At 42.5% G+C, this 19,166-nt stretch overlaps 2 protein-coding genes and 1 pseudogene across 8 annotated transcripts in view; 1 reads left to right on the top strand and 2 right to left on the bottom strand.

Moving 5' to 3' along the window:
• FAH (fumarylacetoacetate hydrolase) overlaps positions 1–7,640 on the bottom strand; it is a 30,413-nt gene extending 22,773 nt beyond the window's left edge. Inside the window, exons 1-4 of one of the 5 annotated variants that reach the window (XR_010921295.1) lie at positions 7,416–7,640; positions 3,917–4,027; positions 2,909–3,030; positions 714–763 (exon numbers count right to left, since the gene is read on the bottom strand). Coding sequence is in view for 4 of the 5 variants with exons in the window: in XM_067555705.1 (XP_067411806.1) it covers positions 714–763; positions 2,909–3,030; positions 3,917–4,027; positions 7,416–7,496 (364 nt within the window). In the remaining variant the exon portion in view is untranslated. Of the gene's footprint in view, positions 1–713; positions 764–2,908; positions 3,031–3,916; positions 4,028–4,879; positions 7,330–7,415 lie in introns of those variants that run through there. The other 4 variants (XM_067555705.1, XM_067555701.1, XM_067555702.1 and 1 more) reach the window with 4 other exon arrangements.
• A 3,838-nt stretch (positions 7,641–11,478) lies between these two features.
• ZFAND6 (zinc finger AN1-type containing 6) overlaps positions 11,479–19,166 on the bottom strand; it is a 46,878-nt gene continuing 39,190 nt past the window's right edge. For all 3 annotated transcript variants that reach the window (XM_067555698.1, XM_067555699.1, XM_067555700.1), the window contains 2 exons: positions 13,101–13,214; positions 11,479–12,423 (listed from right to left, as the gene is read on the bottom strand). In XM_067555698.1, coding sequence (XP_067411799.1) covers positions 12,275–12,423; positions 13,101–13,214 — 263 coding nt within the window. In that variant the 3' untranslated portion in view covers positions 11,479–12,274. The remainder of the gene's footprint in view (positions 12,424–13,100; positions 13,215–19,166) is intronic.
• LOC137158264 (28 kDa heat- and acid-stable phosphoprotein pseudogene) lies at positions 15,790–17,906 on the top strand (annotated as a pseudogene).

The raw sequence follows: 19,166 nt of genomic DNA, 5'->3' as shown, positions 1-19,166 counted from the left end.
AACCCAGGAACCTATCCCTGCAACAAACCCCGTTGCCAACTCTGCCCGCATATTGACTCTAGTGACACCATCACAGGTCCTAACCACATCAGCCACACCATCAGGAGCTCATTCACCTGCACATCTACTAATGTAATATACGCCATCATGTGCCAGCAATGCCCCTCTGCCATGTACATTGGCCAAACCGGACTGTCACTATGCAAAAGAATAAATGGACACAAATCAGACATAAAAAATGGTAACATCCATAAACCAGTCGGAGAGCACTTCAATCTCCCAGGACACTCTGTAGCTGACTTGAAAGTTGCCATACTTCTACAAAAAAAACTTCAAAAACAGACTTCAGTGAGAAACTGCAGAGCTGGAACTCGTATGCAAACTTGACACAATCAGACAGGGTCTGAACAGGGACTTGGAATGGTTATCTCATTACAAGAATTGTCACTGTTCACAAATTCTCACCTTCTAATCAACGGTTGTGAATAGGCCTCATCTACCTACCCTAACTGAATTGACTTTGTTAGCACTTGCCCTCCCCATTGTTGTTTCTTACCCCCATCTGTGGTTTCCATTTAATGCATCTGACGAAGTGGGTTGCAGCCACGAAAGCTTATGCCCGCAGGAATTTGTTAGTCTTTAAGGTGCTACAGGACTCTCGTTTTTTCAGTGAATACAAGCAAATCGTGTAGCTATCGGTTCTTGAGACTTACCAATTTCAGCTGGAAGGTGCATTATAGTGGAGGCCTGAGGTACAAATGCTCTAGAAATACAAAACAAAGATTTCGTCTCTCAAAAAAGTGGTAGCTGGCACACTGGGTTGTCTTAGAGGAAATTCACTCTCTTTTTGGACTAACTACATTCTGGCATCTGAGCTGAAAAATCTTGTCTTGCTGCAATTCTGTGCTAGCTCATGGTACATAAAGTAAATGCACAGACGGGACAGGCTGCTATTGCACTGAAGTGGTTAATTGACTGTATGAGCTCCTGTGAGGAAATGTACAAGAGTGTACAGAAAGAGCTGCATGCTTGGGAGATCTCACTCTTTTCCTGAAGCAGCACGTGGAGGAAATGCATCTATTGGGATGCACTGGCAGGTGATTATGTGTGTCCTTGCTTTCTTCTACTGCTGTGGTTCTCAGCCGGGGTACATGTACCCCATAGGGTATGCAGAGGTCTTCCAGGGGCTACATCAACTCATCTAGATTCAATATTTGTCTCATCTTATAACAGGATATAGGAATAGACTCAATGTGAATAGTAACTTCATAGGTGCTGTCACTGCACTGCCTCCCAGAATGACAAGGCTCACAAATGAAAAACAGATTCAAGCATTACACTCAAATGCAAGTATAACACTTACATTGCAATTGATTTATTCTATAATTATATGGTAAAAAGGAGAAAGTCAGCAATTTTTCAGGAACAGTGTGCTGGGACACGTTTGTATTTTTAGGTCTGATTTTGTAAGCAAGTAGTAGTTTTTACGTGAGGTCAGACTTGGAGTACGCAAGAGGAATCATACTCCTGCAAGGGGTACAGTCATCTGGAAAAGTTGAGAACCACTGCTCTACTGGATAGAAGCTGCGATCAAGCCCTTTGGATTAGGTTGCCCACCAGCAGGAGGCCTTCAAAGACTGACAGCCTTTATACCACTGTACTGCCAGCTGTAAAGCTCAGAAGGTCTCTCCTTAGCGCAGGTGTTAAGACAGCCTTGTCTTCTGACCTCCCAAGTGCTAGACCCGCCAGCCCTCGAGGGTACATCTAACACTGCAGTAACACACCCACAGCTGATTCAGGCTCACAGTGCTTGTGCTGCGGGACTATAAAATTGCAGTGCAGACGTTCAGGCCCAGGCTGGTGCCCAGGCTTTGGGACCCAGAGGATCTACACTGCAGTTTGATAGCCCCACAGCCCAAGCCCGAGCCAGATGACATGGGCCAGCCACAGGCATTGTATTGCAGTGTAGACATACAGCATGAAACTCAGGGTATGCCCAGGATTTATGGGACCAGGACCAGCCTTACAGATGGGTGACTGCCCCCCCCCAGCCAGTCCAAGCTCCCTTTAACTCCTCCCCCCCCCCCCCCGGAGGGCGTGGAGCTGGGGAGGGGCAGGGTTGGGGGCACCCTTGCCAGAGGCTTCTAGCATGCTCTCCTGGCCGGGCTGGAGAGGGATGGGACTTCCTCTTCCCCTGCATGGGCTGCTCCAGGGACTGGTGGGGCAGGCCCTCCTCCAGGAACCTCTCCTGGCTCTCTAGCTGCAGGGGGAGGGGTCACTATACGGGGAGCTGCCCCCACTCTCCCCCCATTTGCCCAGGGCACCACCTTCCCTGAGGCCGGCCCTCTATGGGACTATACTGATATAACTATATATGCAGGCAGTTCTGATTTCATTGCAGTAATGAAAGCTTCCCTCTCACGCTGATACTGGAGTGTGCCTTCTAAGTTTACAGGCGGCCTTGAGAGCTGCACAACAACAGATCCATCTCTCCAGAGCTATGTTAAATATTTACACAAGGCCACTGTTAAATGAAGTATCAAGGGAGGGAGAGAAGAGTGGAACTGCAGTGACATTCAGCTACCCTTCTCCAAGGAACTGGACTCTCTGACGGCTCTAGCACCTCTTTAGCTGATGGATGGACTGCATCGATTGCTTCTATTCAGAGAGCAGCAGCTTCTAACAGCGGGGTGCAACCAGCTCCTAAGCCTCAACCATAATAGCCAACGCTCCACACCTCTCCTCCGACTCTCAGGGTCTATCTCCTCCTGCTGGGACTACCCCCCCCCCCGAGCTCGAAATACAGACACCCCAAGAAGGCTAAAGAGCCAAATAAAAGCACTTTGTACATATGAGGAGGTACCCCGAGAGTTAATCCTGAGTCACTTCCAGCTCCCGAATGCCTCACCTTTTCCGTAGCTCAGAGTCGTCTCGAAGGGTTGGCTCACCGGCTGACAGTAGCTTTCGGAGAAACATTCTCGCTTCCTTCCAAGCTTCACGGCCCAACCCCATGAAGTCATTGAGGGCTGGCTACAATACAGTACAAAGGTAGAGAGGTTTGTGAGGGAACGTTTGTTTTCTTTACTCCATTGGCTGTACATGTGGGGTATCTGCCATGTTACCAGCACAGGGATGACATTATTAATCTTCAAATAACAGTTCGGCAGCTCCGTGCGTGGAGACCCTGTCTATTATGCTCACCAGTACTGTCTCATTGCTTTTTTTGGGCTCCCCCACCTGTCTGTGTCTCAGTACGCACCTGTTGACTCGTCTCATACTTAGATTGTAAGGTCTTCAGGGAAAGGACTGTGTTTTCATACAGTGCCTATCACAGTCGGAGCCTCCCTCACGGACCAGGACCCTAGGTGCTTTTGCAAACCAAATAATAGATACATCTAATGATAATGAAAACCATCATCATCATCCAACTACATCTTCAGATGCCATAGAAGCTTGCAATTGCAAGACTAGTTGTGATCCGAGACAAATTCTGTTTACCCTCATGCAGACAGATGGCACAAGGTCTATGTACCACATAAATCCCAATTAATACAAGTTGTTTCCTCGTGGAGATTCCTCCTCATGAAGATGCCAGAAATGTAAGTGGGACTGGAGTGGCGTATAACTTGGGTACTGGCCCTCTGAACTGGGTGGATTTCACTCTATAGAGCACTTCTAAACAATCAGGTGAAACAATCCGTTAGTAGGGCTGAATTATTTTACTTCTTTCTAACTTTTAAATTGCAGGTGCTCTTTTTTTTTTTTTTTTTTTTAAAGTGGGACAAACCAGCAACTCAGGTATTCAGATGTAAGTTACCACAATGCTCTTGGTCTGAGCCTGGGTCACTAAACTCTCATATGGAATTCCATTTAAAACATGGTGGAGATGGACATTGTCAAACTGTGTGATAAATACCTGGTCAAAGACATTCTGGTGCTTGGAAAGGGCTGGTCCACTGAACAGGTGTTTAACAGCACTGAGATCCAATACTTGGTCTCCAATTGCCACCCCAATTCTGTGCCTAGGCTACGAGTGGGAAAAAAAACAGTTTATACCTGTGGCCAATAATGCTCTTAAGAGGGAGGGTCTGGGGAAAATCAATGGAGTACAAGGAGTTTAAGGGGGGGGAAGGGGTTGAGGGGCTACATTACCATAGTTATAATTAATGGACAAAGGCTGCTGATTTAAAATCTAAGAGGGACATGAAGCTGCACTAGTTTTTTGGCAAGTTCCTCACAGATTTTGCGGGGGGTGGGGAGTGGAATGACCATCCTTCCACCTCAACCTTCCAGGGTTGGGGAAGAGGAGGACATACCCTTCTCCCCGCTCCCTCTCTGCAGTACTCAGAATGACCCTCCCATCACCATAGCATCTGAGTGCCTCACAAGCTTCGATGGATTTATCCCCACACTCCCTTGAGGCAGGGAAGTGCTATTATCCCCATTTCACTGATGGGGAACCGAGGCACAGAGAAGCAATTGCCCAGGGTCACACAGGAAGTTTGTGGCAGAGCATGGGATTGAATCTGAGTTACCCAAGTCCCTTGCTAGTGCTCTCATCACTGACCCATCCTTCCACATGGGATGAAGGAAAGGCATGTGCGGAGGGTTCCCTCCACATGTACATTTACCTCTCCATCACTCAGAAACGGAAATTAAACAAACAAAAGATAACAAACAAACAAACCCTTGCTCATTTGCAACAGTTTTTATGGGACCTACACAAACTCTGTTCTGAACTTACACTGCTGGTGTGCAGCAGCAGCAGCAGACTACATCCCCACTACCACAGCTGTGCTAAAATCATGACGACGGTTTGGCATTACAAACACAAGTTCCAGCTGGTAGCGAATTTAAAATGAAATATAGCCACACTTACCAGTTTCATGCCAAACAAAAGTACAAATATTCCATTTTGTCCACATGAAAATAGAATAAAACCAGTACAGATAAAAATACAACTGCTTTAGCCTTTCGTCTTTGAACAAGACCCCAAACTGATTTGCACAAATATAATTCTAGATGTTTATTCAGCAAGCATTCTTGTCCGAAAAATCTCAGGGCTGGACAAGTTAATTTATAACCTGTAACCCTGAATAACATCAGTTTAGGACATTCATTTCCAAAACTTACAAAATCATCTTAAATCAACTTTAAAAAATATGGAGACATTTGCACAATAAAGAATAGTTACTAGGGAAAGAAAAAATACACTAGGGAGTAAAACACAGACCCTCACTCTGTTCCCAGGTGTGTGTGTGTGTTTACGTATGTCTACACTGCAGCAAAACTCCCATGGCTAGCCCATGTGAGCTGGCTCAGACTGCGGGGCTATAAAATTGCAATGTAGATACTTGGGGTCATGTGGGAGCATAGGATCTGGGACCCTTCCCACTCAAGGGGTCCCAGAGCCCGGGATCTGGGCCAAACTCAGACTTCTACACCGCAATTTTAAAGCCCTGCAGACTGAGACCAAATCAGCTGACAAGAGTCATCTGTGTTTCATTGCAGTGTAGACATGCCCTTAGTTTCATCAACCAGCTTTTATCTTTGGAAAACACCAGATAAATAGAGCCGAGGCTCTAATGCTGGAATTAATTTTTAAACTACTGATAGGCAAAAACAATGCTAGAGACTGAAAACCATTATGATGACTCTGCAATGGATTAACCATTGATACTCCTCCAGCATCTCTATTTCCAGAGGTACCTGCTTCCCTGCTTTCTCTTTTATGATGGGATGTGTTTCAGAAGCTCCTGTATTTCACTGCTAAATGCACATGTGAATGCAATCTGCTGCAAACAGCAGTGTTGAACAGTAAATTGGAGCTAGGTGGTGTGATTTTCAAGGCATCAGGGACTGAATTCCCATTGAAATTGTAACTGGGTGACTCACCCCCTTAGACTTCTTTGAAAACCCTAGTTGTGTTTTTCTTGTATGACCAGAAAATATAAGTGGTGTTGTAGCTGTGTTGGTCCCCGGATATGAAAGAGACAAGGTGGGTGAGGTAATCTCTTTTATTGGACCAATTTCTGTTGGTGAGAGGCACAACCTTTTGAGTTACATAGAACTCTTCTTCAGGTCCACTTCTTGAACTTCTTCAGACTTGAACTCTGTGTAAGCTCACAAGCTCATCTCTCTCACCTACAGCAGCTGGCCCAATAAAATATATTACCTCACCCACCTTGCCTCAGAAAATATAAGACCAGATCCTGGCCTACTGTGTGGCTCCTACACACATGGCTGAATAGAATATTAAATATACAGAAGAGATAGAAATGTCGCCCAGACAGCCAGTTGCAGGGTTAGGAACAGACCCCAGATCTCCTGACTCCTAATCCAAATTAGGGGAAAAATGAAGGGTAGGCCATTAATTTGTAGGATTAGAATTGTGGCCCTATCATGTTTAAAACAAACCTCATTTGAGATTATATTTATATCTTGGAAAGATTAGATTTTTAATCCATAAATGTTGGTAAACATCATTTCATTGTATATGCACAAAGCAACAAACACCTATATCCATCAATAATAGTTGAAATGTACAGACACGCAAAGGAAGAAAAATGCTGCTTGAGAATTTAGTTTGATTTAAGGACATTTACTGTGTATATTGACATCTGAGGTTGACGATTGATGTTTTAATGGTTATAAAACTTTGTATCTCAACATCTACTGTTATTAAATTATTGTCTGACCCTCCCCCACAATTTCCCACAACTGTGAAAATTTAAAATCAATAAAAATCCAAAACAATGCTTAAAAATCCAGTATTATCCATCAAAATTATTTTTAAAAAAAACCACATTCTGCCCAGCCTAATTATATTTTACACAGAGAAGATTATTTCTTTTATTAACAAATTTAGCTTTCAGATACATCAATTGATATCGCTCACAATGAACATTCCACAATACAGCTAGTCGTATACAAGGTAAAAGTTAAAGTGGGGCTTTTGGAGTGAAAGGGGGAAGCAGGAAGGATTAAACTCAGCCATAAATGAGAAAATGATGTTGGTAAAGAAAAGTGAAAACTTTATAGTACACAGAGGGGCATGATGAAATACACTTTTATATTCAAAAAGCAGAGAGTATATTAAGACCATATTACACGCATATAAAGTGCTTATAGAAAATATTAACGTTCTTTAATGGGCTTTTAAAGAACTAGCCCTCAGGTCATCACATTAAGAAAAGACAGTGCAGATGTTGCAACTGCACAGTGCAGTCAGCACTACAAGGTCTCCCAGCCTGTCCTGGCCCTGGCATCTGGGACTCATCACACAGCATTTGAAAAAAAACCAAAACAACCCAACAACTTTTCTCCTCATTCACTGTCTCTGCACTTCAGAGCAAAGACCCACCCACCGCAGCAGCAATCCTTGCAAGACAGGGACAAAGCAGCAGATAACGCACCTTCTCCTTGGTAGAGAAAACCCCATAGGGAAGGTTCTGAAGAGGGAAATCCGAATTCTCTTCTACGTGGATGAAAGACATTCTGAGCTCAGAGCGCGCCGCCGTGCAAACACGCTGCCAGCTCAGTTACAGCCACGCCAAGGGACTGGAGCCTCCACACGTTTGCATTAGACAATGGATCTGTCAGGCCCACCCTCTCCTTCCGCCTCAAACCAACCAGATGCTGCTCTCCAGCCCACCCCCTTCCTGCCTGCTCCTGCCTAACCTACACAGTTAATTAATAGCCGAGTTCTGTTCCGCATGACTCAGCAGCCCTGCACCATTAACCCTTTCTGGCTAGAGCCCCTGTCAGAGGAGTGAGTATATTGCATGATCATTGAGGGGGAGCACTGTTCCCCACCTCCCCCCTGCCTAAATCCTTGATTACTGGGAGAAGCTATCCATGTGTGCCTGCAGGGCTCGGAGCCATTTATTTCCCATCTGTTGAAGACACTTGAATAGACAAGGGATAGTCTAAAATGACCTTGCAAAAAGCTAGGCAAAGAAGAGCAGCTGATCAGTCAGCTCTGATACCATGGGGCCAGCTTCACAGTTTTTATTTAGACTTTGTGCAGTTGAGAAGTTCCGCAAGAACCGCATTTGGCTGATTTCATCTATAAAGCGCCAACTGCTGAAGCGTGAATATCTGCAAAGAGTGGGAGAGGACAGAAAGCCCAACCTCACCCTATCCCATATCCTTCCCAATCCTCTGTGCTTTGTAGGCCCTTCTTGGAAAAACCTAGGCAGAAATATTAAAAACCCCACACCACTATTGTACATGTGGACACAAGGCTGAATATAAAACTAGGACTTCTTAAAAGGAGGAAAAGAATGGGGCCAGGATGAGGTTCCTTTTCAATAAAGATTTTTAGACCCATGGCTATCAAACCACAAAGCTCATTATCCCAAATTGGGTTTGGTGGGAGATGAGGTGACTAGTTAAATGAACAAATATTTGCGTAGATTTATTTTACTCTGCTCTTTAATGTGGCAATCCTAAAACCAGACCCTCAGCTAGTTTAAATCGGCTTCATTGATTATGGGAACCAGCATTTATTGCTAAGTATTTCCACAGCTGATTTGATTTTATCTATACGCACACAAAAAGTCATAGGTAAAGCATTACGCTTTGAGAATGTGTTTCACTGAAACACTTAATACCCCTGCTGAGTTTGGATTTCTTAAAGCATGACATTTAATGATGCAACAGATGCACTGGTATAAAGGGAATTAAAAGCTCATCTACTAGCATCAGGCAGACCATGTACTAGGATGTGAGGCATCAATGGTCATACTGCTGTTAAGTGCCACAAGAGCCAAAGCAAGCTCCAGTGTGATGTGCTATTTCTATTTAAGTGCATTAATAGTAAATTGTGAAGGATGCCTTCCAAAGTCTGTTCCAACATATACATTGAATAGTCTCCTCCTTGAATGCACCTTAACTCCTAGAGGAATTCTTTCGTAAGCATGAAAGAGGACCACATACTCTCAACAGCCAGGCTGCAGACTTATTTCATTGGTTCAAGACAGATTTGCACGGACTAGGAATTGGATAAGATTGACTCTATACCTTTGTCAATATCCCCATCTGATTTTGGAATAGCAGCATTGTAAGTTCTAGTTTCCTCCTTCTGCAGGGTGGAGGTTCCCAATATGTGAGGCCGGGGCACGATGGTTCCTACTGCATGGCGTGAGCGCAAAACCAGGTGGGCAAAGGGAAACATCTGAGCTCCAAAGGCTGCTGCTTTCCATGCACCTGTTTCCCTCCTCCTCCCTCATGGATGTCAACCTCACACCTGCTCCCCCTCCTTCACAGAGCAGAATGGCAGCAGTTCCTTTTAAGCCAACCAGCTTCTCTTTATGCATGTTGTGCTTGTTCCCTGGTCAGTCCCCCAACAGCACAAACACACAATGGGTCACTTAAATATGTAGTAGGGGTAGGAGATGAGGAAGAAGCTGGGAGGGGGGTGGGGGGAAAGGAATAGAAGGAGGAATGAGGGGAGGGACCTGACAGAGGGAGGAAGATGATGAGGGAAAGGGGTCAAAATCTTGAGAAGGAAAATGCAGAAAAAGAGATGGGAACTTGGTGAAAGGATAGCAGGGGAGGGTAAAAATGGTCAGCAAAACCTGCAAAAACATAAAAGACAAGGAAAAATACAAGAATCAAGGGAAACGTGGCTACCACGCCACGCCATTGCATGATGGCATGTGGGTACACTGTGCACATACATCATAAATGAGGATCTTTGACCCATAAAAGACTGGGGGACCATTGAAATCTCTTAATTTTAAAGACCTTGATTCATGCCCTCCCTCCCACTGCTCCATAGCCAAGGAGTGAATAGTTCAAAGGTCACATCTGATTTTCAAAGTTAACCTCTACAAAATGTTCCTGCAGGTAATAAAATGGTTTTCTCCATCATTTGAAGTTGTAGATTACCTTCCATGCTACCTAAGGTAGCAAGACCCTTTTTGCAGTGTAATGTTAATACACTAAATATGGTGCTTATCTGCTATTGTCAGCCACCACTTTTTCTGCAGTGTTCAGAATCTTAAAGGATGCATTCAGCATTGGTTAAAGAAAATTAACATTTTCAATAAAGTAAAACACCTGAAAGGCTGAGCAACTGCACACAAAATCTCATTTGTTCCACAAATACTTCTGATTAAACAGCTTTCAAATAAGAGTCACCAAAAGAAATTTGAACATAGGATCAGTTCCTTAGAGGAATTTGAGTCCTACTTCAGTGTATGTGTAAGTTTTGTAAAGAATCCAATGCAGAGTAAGCTTACATGTATAGCTGCAAAAGTCACATACACTATATAGCTATAGCACATAGCCTTTAAACTGACATTGGTGATTAGATAAGTGTGAACATCTGTGGGCAGAGTGATTTTCCAGGACTTAACAAGAAAGGCAGCTACAATTCACAGAACAGCTGCAAAACTGAAGTTGATTCACAGACCACCGGGTCCATTAAATGGACTCTACATTTGAAACACAGTGTAAGGATTTCCCAATCTTTATATAGTGTAGACCACACCTAAAGGAGAAGTTGTCTCAAGGATAAGGTGGCCAACCTTTCTAATGGCTGGTAACTGGACCCCTGAGGCTCCTCCTGTTCTGCCTCTTCCTCCTAGGCCCCACCCTTTCCCCCCCCCCCCCCCCCAAGGTCCTGCCCCCACACAGCATGTGCCCCTGCAAGCTGCAGGAGCTGCCTGGCCCCAGAGGCCCCAGAAACTGCTGCTGCACTGTCTCCTGCCTTCCACTTAGGGTTGTCACAGATCCCAAAAAACAGACATCAGGGCTTGTCAAATGGCACCCAGACACACAAGCCGAAACCCAGACTATCCAGGTAAAAACTGGACAGGTGGCAACCCTACCAAGGACCAGCTCTCCCAATCAGAACAAATCCCCTACCATATGTTAAATCATCACAAGTGAACAGCAACTACAGCAGCTGCTTATATGGAAAAATGACATTATTATCTCAGTATGTGTTTTGCTACTTTGAATGCAATTTAGCAGACTGAAATCAGGAGAAGCCATCATTCTGTGACTGCCTGGTTCTCCAAGCCCAACTGCAATGTTGGAAGCTCTGATCTAATCAATTTCAAGAAGCTAGAGGAACAGCAGTTTCATGCGTCTCGCTTGCCCCAGAGTTCCCCATCATTTATGATTTTATGATCACATCAGCCTATTTTAAAGTGCATTTTTATCTCTTGTTGCTGTACAAAAGACGCAAACGGGGAGGAAAAAAATCACCAACTATACACAAAGTGCACAAGTTAAGAATCATGATAATGGCTTTATCCCCTCCAGTCTTCCAATACTAGGTGTTACTTGCAACAGTAGACAAAATAAATTCAGAGAAAAGTTGATTTCACTGCTATTTGGATCTGCATAGCTGTTAAGGGGATCAGAGTGCATTGTGCCTGGAAAAAACAAAGGCAAGACGTCCAAATTAAATGAAAGGGCTGAAAAGCAATCGGTGTGATCGATATCAGTGATCAACACAAAATGCCTCAATTTCTTAAAATTTTATTTAATCAAAGTTAAGACGTGAATAAACATAAATACAGCACAGTTACTTCAGATCATTCTTCATATTTGTGTACATACAGACCGATGAATGTAATCCCAGTGAAATCTGCAGTCAGCAATGAAGTGCATACTAGCCTACCCCGCCCCCACACACACACAAAAACAAATTTAAAAAAAAAAAAAAAAAAACCACACAAACTTGTAATCTCAGCACACACTCTCTCATTACAAATGATTCAGACATAAATAGGTAGTGGGTGCAAACAAGCTAATACGCTAACATGTATAACCTTTCTTGTTAATGAAAACCAGAAGCAGCCATGATGATTAAAATACATTCAGTTACTGATTACTAGTTGTGCCATAGGAGGCATTACCAAAAAAGAAATCGTGCTGCAGAGAAAAGCTATATACAACAAGAAAATAAACCCAAAGTTAATGCATGCATGTTTTGTAATGGAAAAGCACAGCCCTCCCACGTTTTCTCCATGTTTGTTAGAAAAGCCCTCTGCACTCAACTAAAATTAAAATGATCTTAAAGGATAATACTTGTAAAGTTTACTTAAGTCTTCAGCCACAGAAAACTGCAATGAAAATAAATGTTCAGAGTCATTTTTCAAAAAAACAAACAAAAATCTATTCTTCTGATGACATGCATGATTAAAAGGTCTAGGCAAGATATACTGCTCTACATTCCTGATGATTAAGGACAAAGCTCAAGTCAAATTAATCTGCAGATGGTCAGGGGATTTTATATTCCAGCAGAAGTAGTAGTTCAGATCTTCTGAATCTTTTCCCCAACAACTACGGGATTTTCTTTCCTGATTTTCTCAGCAGCATCAGCTTTGTAATTGTAAGAGCAACTGTGTACATCTGAATAACGGTGCACACCACAGTAAACGTTTCCACACCGGCATTCAAACCCTGTAAACAGAAAGATTGACCTATTAAGACAGACACTAAAGATCACTTAATTCTACATGTTTGGCTTTTTAAAATCCTAAATAATACATTCACATTTAGTATCAACTAATTTTGGTCATCAGCGTCAGTTGATCAAAGCCAGTTACTGCTGTCAAAATTTCTGTCATATAAAGCATTAAAGTTATAAATCTTTGTTTTAGTGATTACTATAAAAGAGCCTTCACTTCAAATGTACATCACTATACAGCACTACAAAAATACACTCCCTCAAATCTTGCGGCAGACATTTTTTCAGTCATCACCCAATAGAACGACTCAAGTAATTTTCAAATACCTAAATTGAATCATACCACTTCATTATGAAGGCTGATTAATGAGCAGACTAATTACATTTACCTCAACTCCACAGGCCATTATATAAACGCTCCTGAAGAGAAGCATTTGTAATGAAGATAGTTTTGCTTAACAAATGAAAGAGTTAAAAAACACAAGGACATACGAAAAGTCTTTTTTAAATAAGAGCTACTGGTTGAAAATACTTCAGGACCAAGTTTTAGTTCAAATACATCAAAGTCAATAGATTAATCCACACATGCATCTGAAGGCAGAATTTGGTCCTTTGATATTAATTGCATAACTGAGTCTTAGATTAAGAAAGAAAATGAAATATTTCTTACCAGTAAGTCCCACCTTCTTCCGGCACATGAAACAGCGATTTTTTTTCTGTTTTGGTTTGTCAAGTGACTTGTCTTGTTCTTCAGATGTAGACTCTGCACTCTCTGACACTAAAACTAATATAAGAAAACATAAAACACTGAAAAAAGAGTGGAAAAAATTGCAAGAGATTTGTTTAAGCCAAAAGAGAAATTTGAAGCCTATTTTGTAAATTCAAGCCCTGGGACTTGTAACCTTGTTGCAACCAATTTTTCCTTTCACAATCTACAATCTAGTCATGTGTGGAACTCTGCTTTAGCAATATTTCTGCATCACGCTACAACTGCGCTGGAGCTCCCTCTTTCTAAATTGAATTATCCAACCTTACTCATCCAGGCGAGAAGTCAGTTGACAGTGCTGAATGCTTTATATACAATTAACAACATACAAACTACTGTAAGGACTAGTAACATAAAGATAGACCCAAGCCTTAAGTACGTACATGTTTTAGCTCTGATCTACACTTACCTGGAGATTCAGTGGCAGTTGACAGGAGTTACGCAGAGTAGCTTGTGTAACTCCCATTCACTGCTGTGCTTCCCTTCTGTACGCCGTCTTCACTGGACTGCGCCGACGGGAACACAGTTCCCGGCGACACAGCGCTACACTACTTGAGGGGGTGGTTTTACTCAGTTAACTTCCTGATCAATTGAGCGGGTCTACACTGACTGCTCAACTGATCCAGAAAGATCGATCTGGCGGTGGTGGTATAGACATAGCCTCAGTGTCCTTTTAAATCTCAAACTAAGATTGAAAAATGGTTCTGATGTTGCCAAGTTTGGCAAGATGCTAGTGTAAGGTTTAATAGGTCCATAAAATTGTTACAGTTAGCAGTATTCAAAACTGATTCAAGTCAAGTGAGAAGCACTGATGATTTACCAGAGTTCAATAAAACACTTCTCCTTTCTGCAACGCTGCCGCACAATGCTATCTTACTGAGGATAACAATACTGGATCAAACAACTTTCGGTGTGTCAAATTTATGCTACTGAGCTGCAGCTTCTCTTTCCAGCTATTGGAGGCTAAAGTGAAGACAACCATTGTCAATGAAGAAAAATAATATAACTCTGAAATCTAAAGGAACTGGAGGAAGAAGGAATTACCTGACGTAAAAGTTACATCCCTCTGGGAAAGAGGAGCTGTAATATTTCCAGGCTATTCTAATCTTCTCTCACACCTGAAAGTGAGACTTGGGCTGCGTGTGGGAGAATCCGAGTACAGAACATACAACTGAACAAGTTGCCTTACCCAAGAAAGACATGAGTGGTATTTTCTTCAGTTGCTGCACTCTTCTCTATACCTTGGTGTATCAGAAACTTAAACAGATAGCAAGGGAAATTAATCTTGTTTTAAATGGGTCTAAGCCAAACTCTACCCACCAGCTATCTGCTAGGTCATAGCAGGACAAACTTTCACTGCCTAGGGTATAGGAAAGCAGGGAAAAGAAATAGGATTTGCAGGGCAGAGAAAGAATGAAAGGAGGCTGCGACTGAGTGAGTACCAGCAGAAACAGAGCTATCAAGTAAAGTGCTAATGAAGGGATATGGCAGCAGTCCTAAAAGTTTGTCTGCACCTTGGCTACTTTTTCTGACAATGATACACACAGCTGCATGCTCACCAGGCAGAATTTGTCAGAGGTATGGTGAAGTATCACTTTACAGCTCTCTACAGATGGACCAACCTGACTATTACTCCTAAAGGCTCAACTTTACTTGAAAGTTCATAATATTGTCACTGAAAAAGCATCTGAATTTGGGGGAGTATTAGTATATAAATACAATTCTGAAATTATCAATGGTCCAACTACAACTGTTTTCAAGTGCTTGTTAACTAGAAATCCACTTTGTAGATCAGCAATCTGACATTTTGAAAACTAATAGAATCAAAGGTAGCAAGAGGCAGGAAACAGGAGAAACTAAGTCTTTTAGGACTAACAGGATGAAATATGACAAAGCATAACATGCAACAGCATGTGTAATGGCACTAAGGTGTGTGCAAGAGAGGAAAAGCCTCATTTTAGTGAGTTAATATCTTAAAGTTACTGTTTAAGGAAAATTAATGAGCTGCAAAATACTAAAATAGCAAAATAAAGGTTCATTACAGCAAACATTTAATGTGAATAAATACACCAATTTGGTAGAAAGATTAATCTAGGTGAGGATACATATATAAATGAAACATCCATGAAGACATTCATTCCATTATAAAGTAAAATTACCATCATGGCACATTCATATCCAAGTAAAAATTTTATACGACCTCATATATGTTTCACCAAATGTGTAGAATGTAAGTAAAACTCTCAATTACCTATAGCACATAGTTTAAAATCTGTATTATATCTTTCCTTTCTCTCTGGAGCCTTCACCTAGGAAGTCCGGCTCATCTAAATTATTTTCTATGCTTGCATCAGAAGTGAACTCTATTTCTGAGCCCCTTCTAATATCAAGTAAATCTAAAATATCCATCAGGAATTCCTCTCCTGTAATGTCTCCAGAAATACTCTAGGCAATGTCTACAGATGTTGGTTGTAGTTGTTCGAAGGGACACATTTTAGATCCATTTTATTTGTGTGTCTTAATACTCTGTACTCATTTTAAGTTACTTGTCTGCATTTTCTATTTAGTTTTAATTATTGGCATTTCAGGAGTTATGACAGGTAAGTCTATGATCGCTACACACACTACATTTTATATTGCTTGTTGAGTAACGGTTGGGCTAAAGGGACAGCTTAAAATATTTTTTGTCTGAAGCAACAGTAGTATAAAAGAAAGGTCAGATGAGTGAAGCAGGGGAAGGGGAAATAGGGGAGAGACAATGTAGTTTTCCACTTGCCAGTTATTTAAAGTGGTCTTGGCCAAAATTTTCCTTCTTGCAAGATATTGAGCCACATCCTCTGCCCCTTGTCATTCCACTTTGTACTGCTTAAGCACTACAGCTGATCTAGCTTGCACTTGTGTTAGAGCAGCACTGAGGCTACTTAGGCTCCTAGCAGCTCCCACAATCAGGGTAGTATTGGAAAGGTAGTTAGTCTTAAAGCCACTTATACTTCCCTCCTCAATGTAATCCAGTCTTTTCTGAGGAAGAGTGGATTCCTAAGTAGCAAAAAGCCTGGGAAGCAGTGGAAGCAAAGACAACCCTTATTTATAAAAAAAAAAAACCTACTAATGGGGAAGCATTAGCATACCATAGCAACTGTCTGCTTAGCATGGTTTCCCTGTTTCATCCCCCTATTCTTGGGTTTCAAAGCTTCACGTAGCTACATTATACACAGAAGTCAGTAGCCCCCCTATGTTTCAGACACCTTAAAACCTCTAAAGGTTTGAACTTTAGCCCGATGGGCCTGTAACTCTTCCTTGCACTATAGCTGCAGTACCAGAGTAACACTTTTAAACTACCCGCCTCAACCCTTGCAAGAATATGCTGAACTGTGGCACTGAGCTTGTGTTACTTTAAACAGCTCCACTCTAAGTAAAGGATCTTTGACTGGCATAGGAGTCATGACTATTCATCTTAATTACATAAACCAGAGCTTTGGAGGCATAGCAGTGCTTGCTGCCTGTATTAGCGCAGGTTGCAAAGGAGAGTTTTTGTATGCCTAATTGGGCCTATCCAACAAGAGAAGCCTATATCAATGAAATGAGGCCGGGGACCCTCTGAGCTAGGACTGAAAATAGCTGGGTGCAGTACTGGATTATTTAGATTGACTCCAAAGCTCAGAAGAGTCATGCAATAACCAGATATCTTTACCTGATTAATATGCAGAGAAATCAAGAGCCTCCAACACCCGCTCCCAGAAATTCAAACCGTTTTAACAGTTAACATTAAAAAACATGAGGCTAGAAGTATATGATGTTGAAAAGAACACTTCATGACCCAAAACGTCTTTTCTACTTTTAATTTCCATAGGGCCTATTGTACATCCTAAATCTACAAGGTAAAGGGTCCCCTCAATGTGCAGATCTTTCTGAGGCCATGCTTAAGAAGCAGAGCTTGTACACCAGTAGGAAAGCAACTTCACCATCTGATTCTCTTACAGTTTGCCAAGGAGAAGCCCTAATCCAATGAACCCATTGGCCAGCTCAACAGATTGGGAGTCTCACTGCCGCTATACCCAAAGGAGGTAGAAAAGGAGGCCACAAAGGCCAAGCAAGTCAATACACAAGCCCTGAAAACATCAATGCACAGCTCCAAGCAGAAAAACAAAAGGCCAAGGAAGAGGAGGAGCAAGAAGAAGGGGGAGAAGGGGCAATAGGAGATCCCAAAAAAGAGAAGAAATCTTTAGATTCCGATGAGAGTGATGAAGATGACGAAGACTATCAGCAAAAGTGCAAAGGAGTGGAAGGGTTGATAGACGGAGAATCCCAACCGAGTTGTTCAGATAGCCAAAAAAGTAACTCAGCTGGATCTGGATGGACCCAAGGAGCTGTCATGAAGAGAGCAAGAAGAAATAGAGAAGCAGAAAGCAAAAGAAAGATACATGAAAATGCACCCAGCAGGGAAAACAGAACAGGCAAAGGCAGATCTCGCTCGACTACCCATCATCCGGAAACAGAGGGAAGAAGCAGCCAAAAAACAAAAAAGGAGAAAAGAAAAGCAAAAGATGATGTGTCTGAGGCAGGCAAAAGACTGCAATCACTATCCCTTAACAAATAAGCGCAGGACATGCAGGAGGAAGAAATACCAGGGAACTGCGCCTGATGCCTGCCGGGAACTCTGCCATGTTGCATACCACATAGGGTGTACTGCAGCATCTAAGTCACTGTCACTTCCAAAGACACTGACAGTGTGTTTGTCTTCATCTTGGCACAGAATTCCATTTTGGGTTGAGGGGGAGGGGACAGCTGCTATCTTCAGGGCAGAACCATGCTGAACAGCAGTTCTCTGTGTAACAGTTCGAAAACCTGAATGTTTTTGCTGTTTTTAGGACTAAGAACATGTACTCGGGGCAGGGTGTGGGAGCAAGGTGGGAGGGGAAATGCTTCAAATATTAGATTTCAAAATCTACATTTTCTGTCAGCTTGGGGGTGGGGCATGGGGTTGATAATCTTGATGAAAACCCAAAGGTCAGGGTGTGTATGGTAAGGACCCTCTTCTGCAAACAACCCATGAAATTGAGCTGCAGAGTGTTGTAAGAATAGTCTGGGAGCCTAACTTCACGGCAATTTTTTTTCCCCCCCCAGAGCTGTTCATTCCCACTTTCGCTCCCCGTCCTTTTTTTCCTCCCCTCTGACTAGAGATAATGTCAGTTTTTAACCACATCATCCTTTGTTTAAAGCAGAGCCTTCATTGATTGTACAATACCCAAGTAAAAAGAAAAACTCAATAAACAACAGGGCCAAAAGAGACTTGGGGTGGAAAGCACAAAGCACTGTGATGGGGAAGGGTGCAGAAGACATGGAGCCAGAGTGAAAGTATAATGGAAGTAAACTGCAAAGATTGTTCTATCAGTTTCCACTCCAGAGAGGAAAAAGCATGGGATGGAGTAGTGTTATCTTAGCATTACATCACCTGGGAAGACTTAAGGTACCCTGTGTCTGCAATATAAAATGTGTGAAATTTGAAGTCCCTAACTGTTATCATTGTTAAACTACAGGAGTTCAAGAAAGTCTGAAAGGACATAGTCATCATCTCCTTCTATTTGTTGAAGCAAGCCTCCTAGGAGTCTGACAGTAGCCTAGAAATTACAAGTTTGTCCTCCTTATTGAAATTATCTAGTTTAGAATGATCAGTGTCATGTTCCCTACTTAAGGGATTTTAGCACCACTCTAAACGGAAAACACAAAATAATCATACCTGTGGAGCCAGTAGGGTGCCTCCATAATTTGCTCAATGTTGCCTTTTGCCACACAAAATACGGGGAGCAAAGGCGCCAGACTGCCTGCTCCACAGGGGCCACAGCATGCTCAAGCAGCCAGAAGGTGCAACTGCAGCTCTGTCCCGCCCGCAGTTTAGTCCAACTGTGGTAATCAAGCATTGTGCGCCCCTGCTCATAGAGGGTCACAGAAGCGGTGCCATTTTGGGAAGGC

The sequence above is a fragment of the Emydura macquarii genome, unplaced genomic scaffold, assembly GCF_026122565.2.
Source record: "Emydura macquarii macquarii isolate MOO-44397 ecotype Brisbane River unplaced genomic scaffold, CSIRO-AGI_Emac_v2 contig_1644, whole genome shotgun sequence".
NCBI classification, from domain to species: Eukaryota; Metazoa; Chordata; order Testudines; family Chelidae; genus Emydura; species Emydura macquarii.
The sequence above is the reverse complement of the archived record's forward strand: the minus strand, read 5'-3'. Positions and strand labels throughout refer to the sequence as shown.